Source organism: Puma concolor, chromosome C2 (assembly GCF_028749965.1).
Source record: "Puma concolor isolate L17-30 chromosome C2, mPumCon1.1.hap2, whole genome shotgun sequence".
In the NCBI taxonomy this organism is placed as follows: Eukaryota; Metazoa; Chordata; class Mammalia; order Carnivora; family Felidae; genus Puma; species Puma concolor.
Genome location: NC_141675.1, coordinates 75,382,727 through 75,398,051, shown reverse-complemented (window position 1 = coordinate 75,398,051; position 15,325 = coordinate 75,382,727). Strand labels below are relative to the sequence as shown.

The 15,325-nt window shown below is 39.4% G+C and overlaps 1 protein-coding gene across 4 annotated transcripts in view; it reads left to right on the top strand.

Moving 5' to 3' along the window:
• The window catches only part of LAMP3 (lysosome associated membrane protein 3), a 51,256-nt gene extending 36,207 nt beyond the window's left edge, over positions 1-15,049 (top strand). For 2 of the 4 annotated variants that reach the window (XM_086674817.1, XM_086674815.1), the window contains 2 exons: positions 1,119-1,289; positions 4,878-5,418. In XM_086674817.1, coding sequence (XP_086530943.1) covers positions 1,119-1,289; positions 4,878-5,053 — 347 coding nt within the window. In that variant the 3' untranslated portion in view covers positions 5,054-5,418. Of the gene's footprint in view, positions 1-1,118; positions 1,290-3,234; positions 3,903-4,877; positions 5,419-14,495 lie in introns of those variants that run through there. The other 2 variants (XM_025913981.2, XM_086674816.1) reach the window with 2 other exon arrangements.
• Positions 15,050-15,325: the final 276 nt, after the last annotated feature.

Genomic DNA, 15,325 nt, shown 5'->3' with positions numbered 1-15,325 from the left:
TTAAACAGGAAAGTACACGTAGAGTACCTGCACAGCACCCGGCACATAGCAAGCAGACCCTTAATGTGGGATGTTACCTTAGGCACAGGCAACACATCCAGAGACAGAAAAGGAGGGAGACTTTCAAGCTCCCTCATTAATAGCCCATGGGTATTCCTTGCAGGCACACTTTGGTGAATTCACTAAGGTCCATAGTCTGGTCCTCAATCATGAGAGCTGTCAGCACCCCCTTATGTATTGTCTGTTTCTTCAAGGAGGCTGATGTTAAACTAAGGTCATGAAATTGATGCATAAAATCAGAATGCAAATTTGTGCATTTTTCATGCAACTGTTTCTTACGCCCGTCATGCCAAGAGGACTAGATAGTTGGGTCCTCTGGCCAGTGAACTTTCTCCCATTCAAGAAGCCAAAGTATAATCAGAAGGGTGTTTGATGAATGTAAAATTAGAGCAAATGGAGTTAATTATATGATTAAAATGTTTAGCCCCATCCACCTTGAAGCGGGCGTACCTGTCAGGAAACAAACAGGGCCAGTCCTTAAGCAGAACATTCTCTCCCCAGCAGCACTTAAATGGGCAGAGGTGGGCCTCTCCCTTCTCTGTTTCCATGTGGATGGATGTAACAACCCTTCCTAATGATGGGATTAGCCTGTCCTCTTGCTGTATTAATATAATCTAGTAATATGTAAATGCTCCACTTGGAGACTTTGGATGTCTATTCTGATTCATTAAGGGTTCATGTGATTGTCACAGAGAGAAATCTTGCTTCTCTTGTTTCTGAAGTTTTTCTGGGCACTTCTCTGTAGTCCCCAAACACTGACAATAGTCCCCATCACTGCCCCCAATGACTTAAAACAACTGAAGAAAAAGTCCTAAAAGTTCTCATTTCAATGTTGTCACATTCTAATTCATGTGACTTTGCCCCCACATGCTATAGAATACAGGAAAAAGTCCCCAAAGAGCAGAAGAGTGGTTTTTCATGAGGACAGGGCAGAACCCCTGAAAGCCATATGTAAATGAAGGCCATTTAACTATACATGGGCCACCCAGTAACCGCTGGAACTCATTGTATATATGCCAAGATTCTGATGTGTCTGTAATTCATCTTTGTGTTTTCAGAGAAAATTTACCAAGGAATGAAAAGTGCTATGGTGATGTTTGAGACTGTGGTTGGGCATTCCTTCAAGTGTGTGAGTGAGCAGAGCATCCAGCTGTCAACCCAGCTTCAACTGAAAACAATGAATGTCCAATTTCAAGCCTTTGATTTTGAAGACGACCAATTTGGAAATGGTAAGTTAAATCTTCAGCATGTCACAAACATAAACTTCAGAGACCCAGGGATAGTATCAAGTTGTTTTTTGTCTGTGCAGTTGTCAAAGGGACAAGAATCACATGAGCTTCCTAGAACAGTATGATTCTATAAAGCTTTTAGGGCCAAGTTCCCCTCCTGCCATTCCTCTGAGTCAACCAACCTCAAAATCAGACACCTTAACCCACCCTTGTCCTCCCACAGCAGGATATGTTCTCTTTATATGACTAAAACATGTATTCTGACTCCTCCAACACACACACACACACACACACACACACACACACACACACACACTCACTGACTGAATCAAAAAGTCAGAAAATACCACCTACAACTTCCTCTTTACAAGCTATTGAGTACTAGTTAACTCAGGTATTTTGAGAGACTTTAAAGATCCTGAGTATTAGTAATATCTAAAATTCAAGATTTCAGAATAGATTCTTTCCCACTTGCAGAGGGAAAAGAGAAAGATGGAATATTTCCAGATAGAAATATACTCTGTTGGGCACCCTGTTTTCAATTATGAACTCAGTTCTCCTGACTAGAGCTTCCTTGTAGCTGGTCTTAGTTCCCATTCAACTTCTGCTTTGAGTTTTAACCACCACAGAGGGAAGCAGGTCCTAGGAAGAAGGCCAGGGACAGACCAGGCTGACTTTCTGAAAAAGTCCTTTTTTCCCCGCTGGGAAAATGGGTTACAAGGATTTCTACATATGTGCAGGAATTGAATTTCAGTTTCTAAAACATTCCTTTCATAATAACTAATGACGTTATGACTACCTCTCAATTTTCATAAACAGATTTAGCTGGAAGATTAGCTGTAACTTAAATTTCTGTAATGTGAATCCAACTTCTCTTTGAGTTCCATTATAAAATTGAAGATGTGCCTACAAAAAATTTCTGACATACTTGCTGGGAAGCATTGAGCAGAAGAAGGAATAAAGTGTGGCTTGCCTCAGATCCCCTAATTTCTGTAGGTTTTGTCTGAGTCTTAAAATCTCTGCCTCCATTTTGGACCTTTACCACAGCACCAAGATAAAAATAGTAATATTTCTTAGTAGGTTGGCCCCACTCTGTCATCTTATCTGAAAACTTCCAATCTGGGGAAACTTAAAAATTCATAATGAGGATTTGAAAAGCCTCTGTTATTAATCATGTGACCTTAAATGAGGTACGCATTTGCTCTTCCTCTGGCTCAGAACCTCTGTGAAGCAGGAAGTGAGCAGGTGTATGAAACCTGGTAGTGGCAGAGATGAGAAATAACACCTTTCAGCAACATACACCTGATTTCTATTAGCAGTGCCCAAAGGGAGATGTAGAAAACTATCTTTTCATTTTCCCCCTCCTTCCCTCACCCTCTCACCCAATTCTCAGCCTCCCACATTCTCAACCCATTTTAGGGAACTAAAATCCCAGAGCCTGAAAATGATTTCTCCAGTCCCAGACTGTCCGGCAGCCACTGTAAGAAGCAGCGTTTGAATAGAAAACTTTGGCCATGCAATTTGACACAGGTCCCTGTTTCCAGAGTTGGGAAACATGACCCCAGAACTTACTGTGGCTTACAGTTCTGATCCTGACTCTCTAGACCAAACCAACATTTCCCAATGTTGGATCTGCCTCCCGGCTGCATCAGAATCCCCTGGACCCCACCTCCAACCCATCAAAACTAATTTCCAGGATGTGGGGACTGGGTATCTGCAGTTTAATTTAGTCCTTAAGTGATCACAAGCACTGCACATTTCAGATCATTGTGCTGACCCTATCTTCCTCGTTTTCACCTGTGTGTCTGAGGCAGCAGGTGGGAAGCCCAGCAGCTCTGTCTCTCTCTGGGTTTCCTTCTCTGTCAGGCTGAGGCAGGCAGGGGCAGTATCACTTCCCAGCATTGTGGCCAGCCTGTAACACCTGTTACTCTGACTTCAATTGCAGCGGATGAATGCTTCAGTGACAGAAACAGGAGAGAAATCCCTGTGGCTGTGGGCCTGAGTATCACAGGACTGCTTGTCGTTTTGCTAACAGCATGCCTGGTGGCCAGAAAGAGGCCCAGTAGAGGATATGAACGCGTGTAAAGCCCCACCTTCTTCAAAGTGTGCAAGGTTAAGGCCTTGGGAATTCTGGCTTCATATTCAGCCTGAAGTGAAGGAATCAGTTCTTCCAGTAGCCTATCCCACCCTCCCAATCTTATTAGGAAACCCAACTTTCCCCCAGGGGCCATCTGAAGGCTAATTAAAATGTAGCCACCACTTTCTCCTGTTGGCATAGGGAGGCTGTGCCATATGGGCTTGAATTCCATCTTCCACACCTGGTAATAGAGGGCTGGCTTTGAGAATTAGGGATAAGAAGCAGGGACATGCTTGGGAGAGGGAGAGAGCAAATACCCAAAGGGAGAATTGTAGAAGGACATTTTCAAACAGCACTGATTTTTCTTACACATTTTGAAGAGTCTCAATATCTAGTTAAAATGTATACATTACTTCTTTAAAAACCAATCCATTTCAAAATAGATTCTAAAGTCATTTAAAACTCCTGAATTGTGCCCAATTCCTGATTTACTTGAATTACAGAATGGTGTTAATAGACTATTATTTTTAAAAAGACATTCTATGCTATTATAATGTGTTATTAGTAAAAAAAAAAAAAAAAAACCTAGATAGCTTCCCAACATTTCATTTTTTTTTAATGTTTATTTTTGAGAGAGAGTGTGTGAAACACAGAAGGTGCAGGGGTGGGGGGCAGGTGGCAGAGGATCCAAAGTGGGCTCTGCACTGACAGCACAGAGCACAATGTGGGGCTCGAACTCATGAACCTTGAGATCATGACCTGAGGGGAAGTCGGATGCTCAACTGATGGAGACACTCAAGTGTCCCCCAACATTTCATTTTTTAAAAATAGAAAGCACATATCAAAGATCTTGCCAAACGAAAGAGGATCCAAATTCTTCACCTTCATTTGTTGTCTGCCTTCTTAACGCTTTTTTTCTCTGCTTTATTTTCTTTGATTCTAGTCTATACTTGTACATTTGTTAATTTGGGCCACAGTAGGGAGGGGATGCAGGCTAAGCATCAAAAATGATCAGGAATGGCAAGCAGACCAGGTAGATCTATGCCAGATTATCACCCACTTTTCCTTTTAAGCAAAGCTTTACCAAGAAAGTCATAAACCAGGAGGTTCCTGACTGGACGGGGAGGAAAAATTCTATCAAATATGGCTTGGAATGTTACTTGTGCTTTTCTATTACATTGTTTAAATGGGAGAATCGAGGTTTTCATTTCAGAGACAAGGGGGAGGAATGGGCTTCTGGATGCTTTCAACTGCTTTTCCTAACAGGTAGTTTTGTTTTTCTGTATTTGCCAGAGGTGCCATTCATTGTTTTGAACAGGAAGTGTGTGAAAGTTGGCAACAGCTGTATAACCACTGCTTACCTAGGGCATGTACTGGCTTTCCCTGGAAGGATTTTAGCTGTCTCCACTTTCTCAGAAGTGAGGGTGGGGAGGGCAGAGGTTCAAGAGAGCTTCAAGAGCCCCTGACGACGTTCACAGTGTCAGGACATTCCTGTTTCCTTCTTATAACAGTTGATGTTGATGAAAATCTGGGATGGGAGGACCTGGTGTTTCCCAAAGTAACTGTTTTACCAGCGAGGGCTTGCCTTTGGAGAGATGCTCTCTCTCTCCATCTTCAGCAGGTCCTTCCAGCCGGTCCCTCCAGCCGGTCCCTCCAGAAGTACCCCGTTCCTGACTCCTGTACTTGAAAGGTTCTATACTGCAGAGCACAAGCTGCTTATTCACCATGCTCCTCACCATCCTGTAGAATGACTAAAGGAATGTTCCTCTTCTAGTGTGTGGACATTTCCCCCACAGCACACGGGAAAGAAGCGGAATTAAAATCAAGGAGAGGGGGATAAGGCAGTTCACTTAAGTTCAATTTTCCTTTCTACCATCTTCGGTGAGTTCTTTAGAGTGGCTGCTGCTTAGAGTCCTGTTGTGTACCCCCTCACACACAGCCGCCAATTATCTTTTAATTTACTGTGAATTAACATTCTAGTAAGCAAAAAGAGCAAAGCTGTCCTTTGAAAGACTGGTAAATAAAGCCCGGATGCGTTCCGGCCTCTCAGTTCTGCCCACTTTCTGCGTGAGTTCCGGGGAGGGTCTCGGATTGAGAATGCGGCCCGCTACTTGTTGGAAAGTGGCTCTGTCTCCGCCCCTGGATCCCTCTGGAGCTGCCTCCGAGTCCGCCTATTGCGGCTGCAGGTCCAGGGGCCCGAGGCTTCCTGCAGAGCGCTGCTGGTCGCTTTCTGGCGTCGGGGCAGGAGGCTGCTACGCGCACCCCGGGAAGCCCTGCCCAGGAGGCTGGGGTGGGGGTGGGGGGTGGGGTGCCGGGGCTGGCAGGCGCTTGACCCTTGCCTTTAGTGAGTGTACCTGCTGCTTGCCTGTCCGGCGAGTTTCAACTCCATTTTCTCTTCTGCTGAGGATAGGGCATCCTGAATTCGCCCCTCCCTCTGCAACCCATCTAGAGATAATAGAAACCTTCACTAATGCCCACCTGGAAATAACCGTCCATTGTTCATATTGATGTATTTCCCTCTCATGAGTATTGTTTTGCTAACTGGAAGCATACAGAGTACACAATTTGAAATCCTTTGTTACCTGTGCATCATAAGCATTTCTCTATGCTATTAAATTTGCAAAGTGTCATTATTATGGCTGCTATCATGAATATGCTATCAACATTGTATAATAATTTACTTAATTATTATGTTTAGAATTGTTATTGTTTTTAGGTTTTCCACAAATATGTGATTAAAGAATTACATACGAATTACAAAACAGACAAGACGTTGATTAACGTGTAGAAATGTCTGCCCAATTTTGGTTTTGCCCCATACAGTAAATTGGTTAAAATGGTTATAATTTATTCTGCAGTACTGATTCTTAATTTTTAAGAAAAAAATGGAAGCAAAAAATATATGTAGGTGATTTAAAATTTGAATAAACAAGTATTTAAATTAAATTCTGTTAAATTTTTAAATTTGTTTTAAGTATTACAGAAATACATAAAATGAAAAAGTAGAGTTAAAATAGTGACTAAATTTTCCCCACAGAATTTTCCTTCCTCATTATCTAGTAGATGGGTGGAAGGGGAAAGGGTGTTTAAAAATCACCAGTAGCAGTGGAAATATAAGCTGATGCAATACACTTTGAAAACTGGTGAACAAAAAAGAAACAAGATTCAGAGGAAGAGTTGAGAGCTCAGCAGGACACCTGCTTCCCTAGCACACACACCAAGAAGCCATATGAGAGAGAAAAAAAAAAATCCTGTGAACACATACTACCATTCCTAAAACTGGAGAGAAAAAGCCTGGTCATTTTATCTCTTCTCATCTGGAGTAGTGAAAATGGCTACTGGGAAAAGGAAGCAGGGTAAACACAGAGACTGATAGAAGTGAACTGGGGAACCAACCCCAAATCCCAGGGTACCCCCAGACTATAGCTAATTCCCAAGGTACAGAAAAGAAGAAAGAATCCAAATAGGTAGTTCAATGGGAAACATTAACTGATCTCACAATGGGAAGAAATATCCTAATTTTAAAAAAAATTTTTTTTCAACGTTTATTTATTTCTGGGACAGAGAGAGACAGAGCATGAACGGGCGAGGGGCAGAGAGAGAGGGAGACACAGAATCGGAAACAGGCTCCAGGCTCTGAGCCATCAGCCCAGAGCCCGACGCGGGGCTCGAACTCACGGACCGCGAGATCGTGACCTGGCTGAAGTCGGACGCTTAACCGACTGCGCCACCCAGGCGCCCCAGAAATATCCTAATTTACCCAAATGATGTTAAAGGAAATTCAATGTCATGGATGAAATGCCCAAGCATAAGCAAGATGAAACAAGGTACATGACCACTATGCAAAATTATTGCAGCAAAAGTATGTAAGAATAAGATTAGATTAAAATATGGCTACAGAGTTTTAGTTTGGCAAGATGAAAAATGTTCTGGAAATGGATACTGGTGATGGTTGCACAAACTGTGAATGTACTTAATGTCACTGAAGTGTACACTTGAAAACAGTTAAGGGACACCTGGGTGGCTCAGTCAGTTAAGCGTCCCACTTTGGCTCAGGTCATGATCTCACGGTTCGTGGGTTCAAGCTCCTCGTTAGGCTCTGTGCTGACAGTTCAGAGCCTGTAGTCTGCTTTGGATAATGCATCTCCCTCTCGCTCTGCCTCCCCCCCCCCCAAAGTAAATAAAACATTAAAAAAACAGTTAATTTTATGTTATGTATATTTTACCACAATTAAAGGAGGGAGAGTTAGAAAGGAATATAGTTGATAAAATACAAAGAAAACGTAACTCAAGAAACAGAAATCCCTGACAATTGATTTTGCTGAGAATCGCTTAATAAGAGTGTGAATTCCATATAACCAGAACTCAGGGGTGAAATGTTATAATGAAAGAGTGAGGTGAATGGGAGAGTTCATTCCTATGATTGAACAAATTGAGTACCAAAGCAATGCACAGTAACAAATAGTAAGAGGCAGAAAAGAGCTGAAAAATGAGTTATCTTCAAGAGAAAAGAACTGAAATAAGCATTTAATGCAGATAAAAAATAAGATCATACCATGATAGGGCAGCTGCTAGGCATGGGAGATATTCAGATTGTCTAAAATAAGGATAATTGGTGCCTCTGAAGTAGAGAGTTCAAAAATAGGAAGAAGATAAATTTGATGGTTTTAGAGATTTTGCTTAAGATAAATGTTTGAAGTTGCGGATTGCAAGAGCACAGTGTAACCCAGGAAAAAATAGACACAGAAAGCTTAACGTTGGGCACCTGGGTGGCTCAGTCGGTTGAGTGTCCAACTCTTGATGTCTGCTCAGGTTATGGTCTCACAGTTGGGATTGAGTCCTGCATAGGGCTCTGTGCTAACAGTGAGGAGCCTGCTTGGGATTCTCTCTCTCTCACTCTCTCAGCTCCTTCCCCACTTGTGTGTGCATGCATGTAGAACACACAAGCACTGAGCTCTCTCTGTCTCTCAAAATAAATATTTTTTTAAAAGAAAGCTTAACATTAAGATACAGCCAAACTAAGCTATAGAACTTTAAAGATAAAGAATTCTTTAGACATACAAATTCTCCCTCTCCATTAAAAAACCAAATCACCTATAACATTTAAAGCCAGCAAACAACATCTACAAAATCCTAAGGGAAAGAAAGTGTGACTCTGAAATAGGAGTTTACTAAGATAATAGGCAGGTATCCTCAAACATGAAATAATTCAAGAGATATAACACCAAAGAGCTTTTCTTAAAGATAGTGTTTGACTATGAAATTTGGTAAGATCAGAGAGAAGCCACATTATAAACAAGAACATAAGCAAATATCTCTCTGGAATAGAGAAGCCACAGTTTTTTAAAAAAAGCATTTTATCTATTTAAATAGATAAATGGAAAAAGCATTAAACAACTATGGGTCTGAAAATTTATCATACAGATACATCTTGTATATGAAAACCATGTACATGGTTTTTCATTACAACATTATTTGTAATAGTAAAAGTTTGAAACAAGAGAAGTGTCCATCAGTCTGGAACAGATACATCCCACAACAGAATATAGTTATAAGCAAGAATGAGAACATACATTTTTATGTATGTATAGGAAAGTTACCCAAAATATATTGTTAAATGAAAAAACATAATGCATAATAGTGAGAAGAGGAGGAAATAAAATATATTTTCATTTTTGCTTATACCTGAAACATTGGAAATGTATATGGAAAACCAGTGGTTAAGATAGGGGTAACAAAAAAGATGAGACAAAGGTGAAAGTGGAACTTCTCAACATACAGCATTTTGTATTATTTTGACTTTGAATCAGGAATGTGTGTTATATATTTGAAATATATTTTTTTAAACTATTGGAATGATAGTTATCAAATAGAATTGAAATGTTATAAACCAGAACAATGATTTAAAAAATAATATATCTATTCAGGGGCACCTGGGTGGCTCAGTCAGTTAAGCATCTGACTTTGGCTCAGGTCATGATCTCATGGTTGGGGGGGGGGGTGGTGCAGGGTCGTGAGATGGAGCCCCTTGTTGGGCTCTGTGCTGACAGCTGGGGACCTGGAGCCTGCTTCCCTCGCTTTCTGCCCCTCCCCCGCTTGTGCTCTGTCCTTCTCTCTCTCTCTCTCTCTCTCTCAAAAATAAACATTAAAAATTTTGTAAAAAAATAATACATTTATTCAAAATTTGAGTTGGGACTAAGAGAGAGAGAAGGGAATCTGTTAGTGCTAATCTTTCAAAACATTATCAATAGATAATGTCTAAATTGGAAACACAGAGTTTAGAAAATGCATACTGTCTCTCACTTATTTCATAACCTCTTAATGCACTTCATAATCCTTTAGTGTGTATTTATAGTCTCTTTTTTGAACCTTAAAGAGATCTTTTATGAAACAATACTTCCTGTGACAAAGTTACATTTATTTGAAGTTTGGTAGTTTTCCCAGTTTTGTTTTAGCTTTTTTCTTCTGTGAAATCAATTAAAATAAGCAATTTTGGTAAAATAGCATTTGTATGATCCTATTTTAATAAAAGTATGTGTATATATTTTTCTACCCATGTCCTTATAGTTGTAAAGAAAGATGCCTGAAATTATATTTGTCCATGTTTTCGCAAGGATAATTTCTGGGTGGGTGGTTTTCAGGTGATTGGTTTGTAAGGGTTCTGGGGGAGGCTGGCCCAAAATGTACCACAATGGCAAACTGATTATTTTGAGTCGAAGCTACTTGGGAAACGGCCAGTGCAAGGAAATTCAGACCCTCCTCGGTCACCCTGAAAGCAGGAAATCTCCCATATGAAAGGTACCCTCCCTGTAAAACACACAGTAAAAACACATCCTGTCACCAGAGAGAGGAACGTTAAAGCCAAGAAAGCTATAGAAACAAACCCTGTTACTTTTTATTAATCTGCTATCTCAGCCCAAATTCCACTTAGAATTCCTTACTAATTGAAGCTCCCAAACATCTGTTCTCTTTATCCTGTCAAATCCTCACAAATGCAGTATCTCTTTGTTTAAAATGTATAGGAACTGCCTGCATTGGTCATTTCTTTGGGTATCAATTTCATTAGTGATGAATTACTGTGCACATATAATAAAACTTAGGGTTTTTTTCCTCCTTTTAATCTGTAATTCTTAAACCAGCTGGAAGAATCTTGGAGGAAAGAAGGAATTTCTTCCTCTCCTACAGTTTTTATTTTTTTATTTGTGCTTTTCTAAATCATCTTAATTATTTGTAAAGAGAAAAATATCATTTTTTGAAAATTGAATGATGTTTTGTCAGGCATACACATGAGCACACACACACACTCATCTATGTACAGAGGAAGCAATTGCCTTCCAAGGTTTGCACTGATTCATTGAAATGGAAGAATTGTGGTGATCAGATCATTGTTTTCTTTGTGTACTTTTCTGCATTTTATTATTATTATTATTTTTATTATTTTATTTTATTTTATTTTAGAGAGAGCATGTGAACAGGGGAGGGGCAGAGGGCGAGGGCATCTCAAACAGGCTCCACACTCAGCACCGAGTCTGCTGGGGGGGCTCAAGGAGGCTCCACACTCAGCACAGAGTCTGATGGGGGGCTCAATCTCATGACTCTGGGATCATGACCTGAGCAGAAATCAAGAGTTGATCGCTCAACCGACTGAGCCACCCAGGTGCCCCACTTTTCTGCATTTTAACAGCATTTAAGCTATGTGATATTAAATACTGTTAAATTATATGGAAAGTGAAGGCTGCTGTCTACTCCCATCCCAGCCCTTCCCCAGCATCTTGTCTATCTTTTCACTTCCGGCATACCTGCAGTTTTTTGGGGGTTCATGCAACGCTCCATGATTTTAGGGAACTTCTCTGTCAGCACACTGAGATCCACCACATTCTTTTTAGTGGCCACAGTATCTTCTATTGTATGGATATACCATTTAACATTTTTGATGGATATCTAGATTGCCCATTTTGCTCTCATAAAATGAGATTATTGTAACATATCTTTGTGTACTTACATGAATAGATCTTTATAATACCCTATGGTGGAATTATTTTAGCATATGTGTTTCACATTTTGGTCAATAGGTAGGTGCTTTGCATTTTGTTTTAACATTTTTGTATCTTTTCCTAAATGATTCTAATCAAATTAACTTCTTAATTTGTCAACGTTCTTTTTTACCTAAGAAATACATATTTACTAATATACTAAATAACAAAATTGTGTACTCCAAAAGGGCTTATCATGAAAAGTAACATTTCCCTGCCCTTCCTCTGAGAGACAAAGTACTTTTTATTTATTTTTTTTTAAATTTTTTTTTCAACATTTATTTATTTTTGGGACAGAGAGAGACCGAGCATGAACGGGGGAGGGGCAGAGAGAGAGGGAGACACAGAATCGGAAACAGGCTCCAGGCTCTGAGCCATCAGCCCAGAGCCCGACGCGGGGCTCGAACTCACGGACCGCGAGATCGTGACCTGGCTGAAGTCGGACGCTTAACCGACTGCGCCACCCAGGTGCCCCTTGAGACAAAGTACTTTTAACTAATTTTAATAATTTCTTATGGTAACTATCTCAATAATTCTTTTTTTTAATTTTTTTAAAGTTTATGTATTATTGAGAAACAGAAAGAGACAGAGCATGAGCATGGGAGGGACAGAGAGAAGGAAGACACAGAATCTGAATCAGACTCTAGGCTCTGAGCTGTCAGCACAGAGCGCGAAGCAGGGCTTGAACTCACAAATGGCGAGATTTTGACCTGAGCCAAAATTGTACGCTTCATCGACTGAGCCACCCAGACACCCCTCAATGATTCTTTTAAAAAATGTTAAAAAGCTTTTCTATTTCTCAATTTATTAGCTTTAAACTTCTTATTATGGCAGATAAGGATTTCATACTCTTAACAACATCCCTTCTATTGTTATATCACTGTTTTTTGTGAAATCAATAAGGTATATATTATCATCATTATGTAAATATTGTCCACTGCCAAATGAAATAGTATAGGACAAGCACAGGGCGTGTCTTGTACAGATTTGTTGAGTCTCTATCGTTCTCTCTCCCTGGTCCCTCCTGATCCTTTTTTGTCTGACCTCAGGTGAGAATTGATCCTTGGTTTGTTTTGATATTGGTTCATGCGACGATCTCATGAATATATTCTCATATCTATTCTTTTTATTTTTCATGATCTTATGAGATATTTATTCAAATATTTGAAATTTTCATTAAAATTTTTCTTTGCATTTGTCTTAAACTAAGATGATATGATGTTTTACCTTACAAACCCTTGCCCTCACCTTGTTCTTCCTCATCCCGTTCTCCCCTTAGCCATCTATAGGCCATTACTTTTATTGGTTTATCATGCATTTATCCTTCCAGATCTTCTTTAAGTAAATGCAAGAAATATATCTTTATTTCCTCTTTACTTACATAAAACATTGTAGTACTATATGCATTTTTCTCTGCGTTACTTTTTTCCCCTTAACATGTGCTGGAGATTTTTCTTGTTTACTTTTTTTTTATTTGAGTACAGCTGACACACGGTGTTACATTAGTTTCAGGTGGACAAAGTAGTGATTCAACTTCCCTATAGGTTATTATGTTCACCACAAGTGTAGCTACACCTGTCACCATGCACCGCTATTATAATATCATTGACTATATTCCCTATGCTGTACCTTTCATCCCTGTGACTTATTCGTTCCTTAACTGGAAGCCTGTGTCTCCTACTCCTCTTCACTCATTTTACCCGTTCCCCTACTCCCCTTTCCTCCCCATCGGTTGTTTTTTTTTTTATGTATTTATAGACCTGATTCTGCTTTTTGTTTGTTTATTCTTGTGTTTTCGATTTTTAGATTCCACATATGTGTGGAAATGATATGGTATTTGTCTTCCTCAATCTGACTTATTTCACTGAGCATAATACCCTATAGGTCCATCCAGGTTGTTGCAAATGCAAGATCTCATCCTTTTTATGGCTGCATTATATTCAATTGTGCGTATATGTGTGTATATACATACACATATCACATCTTCTTTAACCATTCATCTATTGCCTTTTCTCTATCCTTGAATAAGATATAGTTCTCTATACTTATTTGTATTCAATCAAGTTCCCTTTTATCCTCATGGCTCTCCATCTTTCTCCAGTTGAGACTGACTACATTTTAAACAAACAGAATAAATACTCTCTAATGAAATAAAGAAAAAAATTTTTATTTTCAAAGTTTATTCATTTATTTTGAGACAGAATGTGCGTGTGCGCACAAGCGGGGGGGGGGGGGAGGGGCGGGCGCAGAGAGAGAGAAAGGGAGAGAGAGAAACCTAAGCAGGCTCTGCGCTGACAGCTTGAACCCACGAACCATTAGATCATGACCCAAGGGCTTGAACCCATGAACCATGAGATCATGACCTGAGCTGAAACCAAGAGTCGGATGCCTAACCAACTGAGCCACCCAGATGCCTCTAAAGAAAAAAGTTTTGACAAATTTACAAATGTTCATTTTTAAGCTCTCATAAATAATTAGAACTTTAAGTGTAGCAAAAAAATATTTTACAAAGTAGATAAACATCACATGTTTTCAAGAGATCAGGTATAATCTAACAACAATCTCTTGTATGTAAGCACATTCTACTTTTCAGAGAACACATCTGGAAGAAAACATGTCTAACGATTATTAAGTATCTATTAATTGCTGGGGGTGCCTAGGTGGCTCAGTCGGTTAGGAGTCAGACTCTTGATCTCAGCTCAATTCCTGATCTCAGGATCCTGAGTTTGAGCCCTGCATTAGACTCCATGTTGGGCATGGAGCCTTTAAAAAACAAACAAACAAACAAAAAAAACTATTAATTGCTGCAAAGATAAGGGTATCTTGTTTAATCCCCCAAGAATCTTATACATTATTTGCTTATTTTATAAATGAGGAAATTGCAAGGTTCAATAACTCATCCAAGTTCACACAGTTAGTGGTGAAATTAAAAGTCAAGCTTGGTGGCATATCAACTATACTTCAATTAAAAAAAAAAAAAGTCAAGCTTGGATTTGACTCAAAAGTTCATATTCTTCCCACTGTAGTCTGCTTTCTGGTCTGTCCTCACCAAACCTTACCTGCTATATTGTATTTTTTTCTTTCTCCCTCTCTTAGTTGACGAGTGTTCATCTGACTACACAATTGTGCTTCCTGTGATTGGGGCCATTGTGCTTGGTCTCTGCGCTGTGGGTTTGATTGTCTATGGAATCCGCCTAAGACGTGAATCATCTGGATACCAGAGAATCTAATTGGTTCCCAGAGGAAAAGAAAATAATGGAGTTTAGAGAATTCTTTCATCATTTCCAGAATGTTGGGGACTTCCCTTAGCGTGAGTCCTTCTGACAATATAAACCACTGTCTTTCACAAAAACGAAGTCATTTCTGATTTAAATTCAAGCAACAAATCAATTTCTACGTATTTTTTGTTTATTTTATGAAAGATATAGTGAGCTGCTTGAGTATTTTCCAGTTTCCTTCAAAATATTTTAACCATTCAAATCAACATTTGAGATCTGTTAAATTAATATAATGCATGTAAAGTGGTATATGCTCCCAAATTATAAACTAAAATGTTAATTGTAACTAAATGCTACCTGTGCACATTGGAATTTTATTTTATCCTTCATCTTTCCCAATAAAAAAAAAATGCCTCTTCTTTGTCTATAAAATGGACTTCCAGAACTTTTCTTATCCATGTTTTATATGATATACATGTCTGATGATCTGCTTGCCTCCTTTCCACTTTAATTTTTTTTAATCATCAAAAATCCCACTATATCACAGTTTGTCTAGGTTTGATGTGGCTCCAACAAGAGGAACAAATCAGCTTATACTTTTACTCTTGATGACTCCTCCTGCAGAATCACTAAAGGCTAAGAATTAGGTGGCTACAGACAACAGAATTAAATAATAATCAAGAAACATAATCCTTAATAGTTGAACAC